Below are 11,860 nucleotides of genomic sequence, written 5' to 3'. Positions count from 1 at the left end.
GAGCACCTTTAAGTCTGTAGCCGTAGGCCAAGTATGGCCTATTTTACTGCTCCAAAACGATAAGTCTAAAATACAGATGTTTCCCCTACAGAACATTTATGAAATGCGATGCCCACAGCTGACTAATACGACCTCGTTTTGATTATTTCTTCTTGTATTTATGTTTTGCCACGCGCTTTTGTGACTTTAGTAAACACGTGACTAATCCCTCCGTCACGTGACCTCACTTTCAGTCATGGCCGACGACTACAGGCGACAGGGTTTTGAGTTGGAGAGAAGAATATTCGACCTAGACGTAAAATGCGCCAGTCTTAAAGCTGAGAAACCAGGTAAGCACCGTCCTTTAATGCGTATTTACCATTTCGAGGTATTTTAGGGCAGTTCTTGGGAGATTTGTAGCTATTCTACTTCATTAGCTACCAGCAAACCTAGCAAGCTAATGTTATCCCAGTTAGCTTGCAACTATAGCAACAGCGCTGTGTGAGCAAAATGTTGCCCAAAGATGCTCCCGTGGTGTTCACAGGAGACTTAGAGTGTTTGTGGTTCATCAGAGCTCAGGGAAGTCTCAGTTTGTGAGAGCGAAAACGTAAACGACTCGGAAACTCTGAGAAATGGCTTTGTAAACGGGAGGCGTTTGCTAACGGGGACATGTCTGATAAGAGCTTACGCTTTGTAGATCTGTGTGTTTATTGTTGCTTTGTCAGTCGTGTTATGTTTGTTTAGTAACGTGTGTTCATCCACGTGGATGCGTCTGTATGTCGTAAAAAGGACGAGTTACGGTTTCGTTTCGTGAGATAACGTTTGTTTTTTCGGTTTGATGGTTTTAGACGATGATTACCTGCAGAATGCAGCCTCCATACTCGAGAAGTTGAAAAGCTATTTCAGGCACGGAGGGGAGAGCAGCACTCTGTCCAAGCTGCTCCAGGATTACACGCAGGTATGCAGCAAAACACTGAGTCTTGAAATGTTTATTATTTAAATGCATTGGGATATAAAATGTCACTATGCACACAGTAGTATTGTTTTTCTAGGAAGTGACAATGCTCTGGGTTTGTCTGCAGTGACGTTCATAATCAGCTCTAACAAAAACATACTTGTGATTCTTTAGGTGATTCTGGACATCACGTTCTTTGAGGAGAACAGACTGGTCGACCTGGAGTTCCCAGAGGAATGTTCACCAGGGAAAATCCAGCAGCTTCTTCAAGATTTAACTGAACCTGAGGTTTTAGCTGGGAGACTGGCCCCAGGTCAAGAGGTGAGTGTGCCAGTCGTGAGCTGCTCTAATCAAGAACGACACCGATACTTGAGTTTTCGTATTTTATGACACCCGATGCCAAACAGTATCATCAGTGCAGAGATTAGAATCAAAATACACAGTAAAACTGTTAAAATGATATGTTAGCAGCTATTTATCAAATTATGTTGCAAAAGTACTAACTAATGTTAAATTATGTCACAAGCACTATGAGACATGGTAGACTCTACATTGGATAGCAATTTCCAAGATGAAACTCTCTAAATATTCTTCAGTATCTTGTCTACATGGGCATTCAGCACACTGTAACCATGGAGCTCCAGACTTGTATTTTGGCATAGAATGTTTTGGCCTGACTGCACAAAACCCCATGAACATGTTGACTGTGCAGGTGCAGTCTGTGCTGGGCCTCGAGTTACTTGAATGCCTTTACTGGAGACGTGGAGCTTTGCTGTACATGTATTGCCACACTCTTCACCAGAGAAAACAGTGGATTAAGAAAAACAAGGACACATTCCTAAAGGTGAATTTCATTTTTTTTTTTGAACAGTTATGGACTCAAGCTGCCTAGAGCAGAACAAACATCTGTATAATTGGTATAATTAAAGTTGGCTTATAAGTAGTTGCTAAATCCAGTCACTCTGCTCCAGTGCATTCAGGAGGGGGTGCGGTACCTGATGAGGATGTTACAAGTGAGGAATTCTGTGAAACTCAGTGATGGGGTTGTCCTTCATGACACTACTACAGCCAACTTCCTCTCTGAAGGTAAACATACAAGTCTTTTCTTTCACGAGAAGTGAATGGTTTGACATGATGTCCAGATAACACACTTTAAACTTCTTTTTGCTTAACAGGTGTCTTCTCAGACACACACCTGTTGACGATGATGTACATTGGAGAGATGTGTTTCTGGGCTGTGAAGTATGAAGACTGCAGCGCAGACTCAACAGAACGTAAAGAGGACCGCCTCCAGTTTCGGGACATTGGCACGCAAATTCTTAATAAATATGTTACTGCATGTGAGGGCCCCCTACAGGGCCAGGGCTGGAACACCGAAAACGCTAAAGAAATCTTGAGTATTTTACAGTGAAACAGACTGGCTCTGTTTGGTCGTCAGTATTGAAATGGTGCCAAACCCCAAATACTAGAGTGATTCCATCAAAGGTGGGGTCCAAGTCTGAGAAAGTCTAACTAAAGGCATCAAGAGGGATCATTTTGTTCAAGTTTAAAAGTTAACGTTTGCCAACAGCCCCAGCCAAAGCAGGAGAATCAGAGGTGAGAGAGTTTTAACATTTCAAGAAGGCACTGTGTAAGTTTTTTATTTGACCTGCCCTGCTGAAAAGGCTACTTACCCTAGTTCCAGACTGTTGAGCAGGGCATTTGTTTTGCTCTAGGAATGTGTTTTAATAACATAAATATTAATATAAAAATGTTAATATAATATTGACCTTCATTTTTTAAAGATTGTTACAAGTTTAAAGATAATCCAGCTTGAAATGAGACATTGCACAGTAACCTTTTTATTTATTGTTTTGTTGCCATTTTGCTATGCTTTTAATATATAATAACTGCATACATATAATTGTATGTGTGTGTCTATGAGAGGCAAAGAAGAAATGTCTGAAAAGATCTGATCTATTCACACTTTGAAACATGTCCATTTTCGTTCAGCTTTGTACAACTCATTTGTATTTCCATCTGATGCAATTCCATCTTCTGTATTTCCATTTGCTGTCACTCAAAAGATTTCTTTTTCTGTTTAACAAAAGAGAGGGTAATTGTGTTTGTCATTTTTTATGTCTTCGTTGACAATACACGAGACACGTTGCTATTTTTGTCTGAGTTGTGAACTTTGTATGGAACCACATTTCCCATAATTCCTGGATGATGTCAGAAATGAGGAAGTGTTCTGCCCTGACACACGTAAACAGAACTGAGCTGGGTTTTGGCCGTCCGTCATGTTGTCTTAACCTCCCGGACACCAGCTGCGGTTTACTGTAGAGAAATGTCAGGACACGTCCCTGGTCTCAGTGAGTCTGTGGTGGTCCGCAGTCTCCGGCGGCTCCGAGAGCGGTACTTCCCCGACAGCAGCGCAGTCACAGCGGCTGTGGACACGGACCAAGAAGACTCTCAGCCGGGCTTTTTGGAAAGTTTACCGGTAATACTAACCATTTAAATTGCATTTCCTTTTCCAGGTAACACATGTTTTACTGCGGTTTTATCCTTGTCACTCTGATTAAACTGATTAATAAAAATAAAATAAATTGAATGGCACAGGCGCACTGGAAACGCATGTTGCGATCGTTATAAATATGCAGACATATCCAACATTATAATAAAGATAAGAAGTTTGAACTTGTTACAGACTATTGTCATGACATGGCAATGAAGGAAACATTTTGGCCAGTGTATTGATATTTTGCAGTGGCATCACGCTGGGGGTGTTCTGCATGTATCTCTAATTGCGGAATATAGAAATTTCCATGGTGTTGCAATGCACACGTTAACAATTAAGATAGTCTAAAACACCAAATGGATTTAAAAAACACATTTAGGGAGACTGTGATTCCCCCAGCATGGATGTTGTGTCATCAGCTGTAAAGTATCAATTCATATCGCCGAGCATGCACGAATTGGAACCGCAGACATTTGGATGAGAGGGTGAAGCTTAATCAGTTTTATTACTTGCGTAACAGAACAGATACTAAAGGGAAAAAAAAAAAAAAATCTATTAATGTACTTGCTTCAAAATGTTTTAAAAAGTAACAATAAGTTTGTGCAGAGTTGTTTGCTCAAACTATACCAATAAATAAATAAATAAATAAACCTGCATGGTTTTCGGCAGGCCTCTCACAATAGTAAAACTACTTCTACTTTTCAGTCTTATTCAAAAATAGTAATAGTAGTAGTAGTAGTAGTGGAGTAGAAAGTATAAATAAAGTAGTAAAAGAAGTAGAAGTAAAAGTAAAAACTATTCACTTAATTAAAGTACACCTAAAATTTATAATGCAATACTTTTGTTTTGTTATGTTCCACCACTGGTCTCTTCTGCTCGGTTCCACCAGTCTCAAAAACTGAGTGTATATTTGATGTTACAGGTTGACCTACAGTTCTTGATCATGACCTTTCTGTCCCCGGCTGACCTCTGCCTGCTCGGAGCCACATGTCACTACTGGAGAAGGATGGTGAGAGACCCTCTGCTCTGGCGGTTTCTCTTACTCAGAGATATGCCTTTCTGGAGCTCCATCGATCATCTGAGCATGCCTCAGCTGGAGCTATTGGATGCACCTCTGATTGATGAGAAGGAAAGCCTGGATGATCGAGAAGAGGGGGCTGACACTGAACCTAGAGTGGATTACATGGCAGAGTGGGTAATGTTTTGGTACATAATGGTGACAGACTAAAGTGTAATGATATTCACTTTAAACAGTTGTGGAAGGAGTACTCAATTTTGTAAAAGTACAGATACTGAAGCAAAAAATACTCACGTAAAAATGAACTGACCTAAGTAAAAGAAAGGTTTATAAATAAAATAGAGTAAAAAGTAAAAGTATTTTTGCACAGTTTGAGATCTAATAAAACTTCAAATGTAATGATTTTGATATAGATTTGTGCTGAATTTTGTTCAACAGAAACAGTTGTTTTATTATTTCCTAGCTGTTTTTATGTGTATATTTTTCTTTGCTCAAACTATGATCTTGATAAAAATAAACCATCAGCCTTTTCAGCAGATGTCACACAATAATAAAAATACTTTTACTTTTCAGTCTTGTTCAAAATGTAGTGAAGCAAAAGTAAAGTATCCTACTACTTTGTTATGTTCCACCACTGACAATAAATGACTGTGGTCTTCCAGGTACCTCAGAGGCTCCCCCTCCTGCAGACAGCAGTGGCTTCCTTCTGTAGCGCCCTACAAAGTGCTCACTTCCTTCCTTCAGTCCCTGGTGGTTTCAACTGAGCCTCGTTACGCCATGTTTGGCCCAGGCATGGAGCAGCTGGACGTGTCTTTTGTCACACGGCTCTTGTATGCTCCAGACGTGCTTCCTGTGTCGGGGTCAGGCCACCCTCTCAGACAGATCAATGGTGAGACAGCTGCAGCTTTGTCAGTTCACCAGCAGATGGCATGATTGGGACAGATTTTAGAAATGACATCTTGCAAATACATTTCACAACATCCATAGATTTACAATTGGACCTCTTTTGTAAATCATCTGTTTTGTAAATCATGCAATGTCATATTGTTTGGAGAACTTAGGAGAAGTCTGATTTTTTTTTTCCATAATTGAGTTGCAGCTATATAAAGCATTATATCTCAGACACTTTCTCTTGAATAGCCACATTTATGATGAATGTTTGTCTGCTTAAAGTCTAATGTACTCTTATCTGCACACATCACTCTAGATTCATTCATAGAAGACATGGGCCAGAAGCATTAAAATAATTCACTTATTGTCCATTAACACAAGACTGTAAGTTGTAAAAAAAAAAAAAAAAAAAAAAAAACATACTATATTCTATCCTTTAATTTAACATATTGGACATTTTACAAACAAATATATCCATTATATTACTATTTCTCTATTCAATGTTGAAATGATTATCTGCTATTATAATAATATGCATCTTTGTTGTAGGTATTGGCTCTGGTATCAGTTTCTTATTCAACAACCAGCACAAGCTCAACATTCTGACACTGTACTTCAACAAACTGGTACAGCCATGTTTACTATTTAAAGTAAAGGTCCCATATTACTCAGGACTTACTCCTGTGAGCTTTCAGCCATGTTAGAATGTTGTTACCTCATCAACAACATACCTGGAGTTGTGTTTTGTTTCATTCACACATGTTTGAATAAGCTTTTATTATTAGTCTGTCTACATCTCCATAGCTTGAAATGCTCTGTTCAACCTTGTGATGCCATGAAGCTGTAGTTTTTAAGTTAACAGCTACCTTTTACCTTTAGTTCAGAAGAGATTGACAATTCCATAGCTGAAACTATCGAAAAGATTCTACTCAAGGAGTTTAAAAACACAGTGGAGCACTGAGTATTACCACATGGCATCACAAGGTTGAAGTATTTTCAGCGTAAGAGAAGAAGTCACCCTAAATATGCAGGGTTTGTGTGTTTAACGTGTGATATCACAAAACACAACTCCAGGTACGTATTTGACGAGGAAACAGCATTATAACATAAATCGGTAAGAGTAAGAGTAATATGGACCCTTATTAAGAAACTTTTCTATTTTCCTATTTGCACTATTGTTCTAAAGTCACAAACTTTGTCTACAGGGCCGAAAGAGAGAGGGCCAGGGCCCAGCAGCAAAACGTCAACAACAAACTCTTCACAGTGGGAGTAGATGTTGACTCTGGGGTCCCGACGTACACCCCGGCCCCACATGTCCAGCAGGTGTGTCAGGAAGTCAATGGTTTCATCTACGTGGCCAATGCGGAGAGAGGTGGGCACTGGTAACGTCCTAGTGTCTTGATTTTACCAATTTGAGTTAACTAATTCACGCTGTTGTTTAATTTTATATCTATTCAAGTAAGAGTACAGTTACTTAACGGGCCTGTATTACAGTATTTTCTGATCTATGTCATAATGTTGTTTCCTCATCACAAACATACCTGGAGTTGTGTTTTGTTTCATTCACAAGTGATTAACACAGAAACCCTGCATATATAGGCAAATATGAAATTGAAAACACTTGTTGTGATATCATGTGGTAATACAGTACTTGCTCCACTGTGTTTTTTAAGTCCATACACCTTCACTAGAATCATTTGGATGATTTCAGCCCAGGAATTTCCAATTTACTGAATTAAAAGTAAAAGCTGTTAACTTAAAAACTGCTACTTTTTGACATCACAAAGTGGAACGGAGGATTTTGAGCTTTGGAGATACAGACAGACTAATAATAAAGGATTACTCAGATGTGTGAATGAAACAAAAGGCAACTTCAGGTATGTTTTTGAGGAGGTAACATGGCTTAAACCTCACGAGAGGTCATTTTATGTAATAATAAATATATATTAAAAATATATATTACCTAAAGAAACCAGATTTTGATAGATAAGTAGTGTTTGGCCTGGTATGAGAGACTGGGACTACCAGGCATTGTAGTGGGCAGCAGTGGCTCCACTGCTACTGTTGTTGTGACGTTATGCTGGACACTAATGGTGCTGATGACAGCCCCACTTCAGTCAGTCTAGCCCAGGACAGCACTGGTTACAATGATATCTTAGAATCACAGAGTATAAGATGCATTAATAATGCTTGAAAAAGCGTTAGATATTTCAAGATTGCATTATTATTTTTATCAAATGCAGAAGTGTGGTATCTATGGTATCTACTCTTATGTTACAGTTGCTTCAAAAGAGTAAATGTATCTGATTACAACCCACCTCTGCCTCCTCTTCAGTAGATGAGGGTGAGAATGAACCCGCTCAGATCCAGGCTTTGTTGAGCTCGGCTTGGGGCTCTACATCCAGGCCGCTGCTGGTGCTGTCCTGTGTCTCCAGAGAGGACAGAGGCTCAGAAACGCAGCATGCTGGGAATCCTATTGCAAAGAGAGTGCCCTGTGTCTATATGGCAAAGAGACTGGAGCTGACCACGCTGGAAAACCCCTGGATGGTAAGACAGAAGAAGGTTCAGTTAAAGGTGGAACAGTGGAGGGTGGGGTACCTTCTGTTTTCATGGAGATGTTATTGCTTTCCCTGGAATGTTCCATGGTGTGACAGTAAACATATCGATCTAGCATTTAATCATTATGGGTATTTCTATTGTTCAAAAATATAGTAATTATTTCTGTGTATACGGGCAACTCTCCACAGATCTGAATTGTAATGTCTTGTAGTGCTGTAACGTGTTTGTCTCCGTTGTTTCCATTAGAAATGTTACACAGTGCACCTTTAAGCTAATGTTTTTGTAATATTGTGAATGTAACTTTTCTTCCTTAGGTCCAGGACGTAGTGGTGGAATCACTATCAGGTCTTCTGGATGGCATTTCTTGGTTACTGAGGTGCTCTGGTGTGAAATTACACAGTAGATAGTTGCTATACATACACTTATTTGCTCCTAAAGAGTCAACATAAAGAAGAAAAAACATCAGAACAGTTCAAAATACTGAAAGTGGAATCTAAGTGGGAAATGTAAATAAAAAAAATGGACAAAAGGACTCAATCTGGAATGGTATGCAGAGGTGAACCATGACTTATCCAGAGATTGCGTTTTAATTTTCTGTGACTATTTCATCATGGCTGAACAAACACGGACAGGGTCTTTGTACAGTATAATCTGCACTATGTACTATATTGTACTTTCTTTTGTCACTTTTTGTAAAATGTTGTAAAGTAGTGTCTGTTAGGGATGTACCGATTTATCTCTTTCAGTTTGCAATACCGATTTTATTAATAGCTTTAAGATACCCGATATCAACCGATACCAGTGCAGAGATAAAAACAGCATTTACTTCTTAAACAAAAATAACAAACAAAAAATATCCAAATATGTTATGTAGCTGTTATTTATCCCACAAGTGCTGACAGAACAACTTTGTGTAAATAAAACATTAGGAGATTTTATGGGCCAACTATGACCAGTATACCGTAGTCTTATTTCATCAATTTGTGTCCAGTCACTATATCCACTTTATTAGTATTAGTGCTGATATCTGAAATCAGTATTGGATTGGTGTATCCCTGGTCTCTTTGTAATATTATTTTTTTATTTGACTATTGTAATTATTGTTTAGTTTTTTTTTTATTTTATTTTATTTTTTTTACAAATAATACTACTGTAGTATTGAAATTCATATAGTTCTTATTTAGATATGTACTGTAACATTATAATGCTGTTAAAATAAACATGATTTTGGTACATAGTTATAACTAATGTAAGTATATAAGTCATTTACTTTCAGATCTGCAATTTCATGGTGTTCTCAGCACCTCTCACAGTACGGGAGGGACTTTCTATAAATAATGGCCCACACCAAATCCTATCATATTATAATAAACCTCTTGTACAATCTTATCTTTATTTCAGACTTCAGATGACAAGATAATGCACTTCTCAGGAGCCAGGCATTGTTCTAGTCTCCTCTGTAACCATAGCAAAAAAGTAACCTGAACTTTACCTCCTCCACACAATGCTTCCTTTAATCGAAATAATTACTTTCACAGATGCCTTCAAAAATGAAAAGGACCATGATTGGTGTAATTTAGATATATTAAACTAGTTCAACCAGACTGAGAATGCCTTTCTGACTAAACTTACAGAAATGGGTGGAATAGTCAGCTTTTGCAAAATGGAGAAGTGAGTTCATGAGCGTTTTCTGTGATATTGAACCTTGCTTATTTAAAACCACTTTGTAAATAAATTGGTTAGTTATCTGGGAACTTACATACCATCTCAAAAAATTGTCATGAAAAAGTTCAAAATCAGTAACAAAATATTGAACTTTTCCATGATATTCATTTTTTTTAGACGCTCTGTAGTTTTGAGAGCTGTCTGAATGCCCAAGAAAACATTGACAAATCCTGTGTTATTGCGCTCTGATCCAGTATTAGGACCCACCAGTGAGAGGAGCTGCAAGGATCTGGAAGTTTTGTACAGATGTGGGTCACAAGTACACTCCCAGTTTGTTTATGCTCTAAGTAACATTGAGTTTTTCTCGAACGTAGCAGTGGTGAGGGTGCGGGGCCAGAGGTCATGTTTTGGAATGGACCAAGTGCCAGACTCCCAGCTGCACAATCACAAAGAACCCCTGGGGATTACGAGTCACAGGAACTTCAAATGGACCGACCCGGGACAGTGCACTAAAATCTTGGGTGGACCTTGATGAAGTATGTAAAAATTGTTTAATTAGTACAGAAGATATAAATGAGTGATAGCTAAATAAAAAAAAATATACTGTATATTCCATCCATCCATTTTCTTACACTTATCTGGGTCTGGGTTGCGATGAAAGCAGTCTAAAAAGGGACTCCTAGACTTCCTTCACCCCGGACACTTCCTCCAGATACTGTATATTAACATGATATATAGGGGTGCGCAACAATTTCAAAATATCAATATATGTTATAATTTAATGTGATGATACAGTATCGATATCGTGTCTTGCTGTATCGATATATCACCAAGAGGATTTTTTGGTATATTTTACTAAATTATTTTGTTACAGCGCTACAGTTTTGTTGCTTATTCAGAGGAAGGAAAGTTGTTTATGTGACACATTTGTCATTTTCACTATTTTGATGATTAAAATGTTTGTATTTCATATTCCCTTTGCACAAGAAGTGGTTTAACAAAGACTTTTAATGTCACAGCCATGATTTAACAAAGACTTTTAATGTCACAGCCATGATTTAGCATTTATTTTTTATTGTACTGTATTGAATCGATTTGAAATATATCGAATCAAACCGAAAGCTCACTGTATCAAGGTATGTATCGTATCGACAACTTCTTAATGATACCCAGCCCTAATGATATATTTCCAGTGATGGGAAAAATACTTGAAAATGTATTTAGTTAGAGAATACTGAATACTTGCATTAAAATGTATTTTGTAAAATATATAAATATTAAATATACTTAGAATACTTCTACACCAGTTTTCATTATATTATAGTGTAAAAAACATGAAATTACAAACAGCTTTATTTATCATACATTCATTTATGTCTAATTAGAGACAAATAAAATCACAAATGCACGTTACCATGTCTTTCTTTTAATTTAGGAAAGTAACTATATTCTGAAGACCACCAAATGAGAAAGTGCTGGAATACAGTTACTCAAAAGTAGCATTAAGAATATGTATGTTTGATCCACTGTGTATTTGTTAGAGTCAGATCACAATTTAGATTTTACCACATTTCATGAACACTGTTGCTTTTCCTGAAACTCCACACTTCACTATGATTGGTTAAATCCAGCTGTCACTCACTCAGAGCTTTACAGGGGGTAACCAACAGGAAAAATGGGGAAAGTTTTTGAGCAGAGAGATGGATAAATTATAAAAATAGTGAGTTATGATACGACAAAATAATCACAGGATGGAAATCACAATTTATTTTTCACAATTCTAACTTCAGGGGAAAGAAAATTTAGTAGTATTAGTGGGGTGTGTGTCTCATAATGTATTTGTGCCACCAGTTTGAGTGCTAAGATAAAATAGACCCAATTATTGATAAAATTGTATACATTTTGACAAAACACTTCACATAACACTATCTGCTCTGCACTAAAAGTTAAGTGGCCTTGAATGCATCTGCTGCTCAAACCTCACAACAAACCTGCTTGCCAGTGCAGTGCAATTTACCCTACCTGCACTTAACAGGAGAAAGTAGCAGAAAATGTCTTTTATTTGTCAGTAATTGCTCATATTGTGTACATGTGCGCACCCCTAAAGACATTTTCAAACAGTCTGCTGCTTAAGGCAATGAGGGGGAAAGGCCATGGCTCATTACTCCGCTCATATATCAGCTTATGTAACTGGAAAATGCATCTGTGTTATGTTCCGAGATTTCAACACTGCTGACTGTGATGTTTTGGAGTTTTTAATATTCTGTTTTTGTATATTATAAGTCTTCAATTCTTC

General features: G+C 37.8%; 2 protein-coding genes across 2 annotated transcripts; both read left to right on the top strand.

Annotated features, from left to right (window-relative positions):
* Window positions 1-220: 220 nt before the first annotated feature.
* rimoc1 (rab7a interacting mon1-ccz1 complex subunit 1) lies at window positions 221-3,086 on the top strand. Its single transcript, XM_020937944.2, has 6 exons — window positions 221-329; window positions 828-937; window positions 1,109-1,255; window positions 1,647-1,778; window positions 1,906-2,020; window positions 2,110-3,086. Exons 1-6 carry the CDS (start codon window positions 236-238, stop codon window positions 2,343-2,345), a joined length of 834 nt encoding a protein of 277 aa, XP_020793603.1. The 5' UTR covers window positions 221-235; the 3' UTR covers window positions 2,346-3,086.
* Window positions 3,087-3,150: 64 nt separating this feature from the next.
* fbxo4 (F-box protein 4) lies at window positions 3,151-10,566 on the top strand. Its single transcript, XM_055161787.1, has 7 exons — window positions 3,151-3,413; window positions 4,354-4,622; window positions 5,112-5,338; window positions 5,890-5,961; window positions 6,542-6,712; window positions 7,676-7,887; window positions 8,214-10,566. The coding sequence occupies exons 1-7, from the start codon at window positions 3,261-3,263 to the stop codon at window positions 8,304-8,306; spliced, it is 1,197 nt and encodes a 398-aa protein (XP_055017762.1). The 5' UTR covers window positions 3,151-3,260; the 3' UTR covers window positions 8,307-10,566.
* Window positions 10,567-11,860: the final 1,294 nt, after the last annotated feature.

Source organism: Boleophthalmus pectinirostris, unplaced genomic scaffold, assembly GCF_026225935.1.
Source record: "Boleophthalmus pectinirostris isolate CB_2022bp ecotype Guang Dong unplaced genomic scaffold, ASM2622593v1 HiC_scaffold_4, whole genome shotgun sequence".
NCBI lineage: Eukaryota > Metazoa > Chordata > Actinopteri > Gobiiformes > Gobiidae > Boleophthalmus > Boleophthalmus pectinirostris.
The sequence above is the reverse complement of the archived record's forward strand: the minus strand, read 5'-3'. Positions and strand labels throughout refer to the sequence as shown.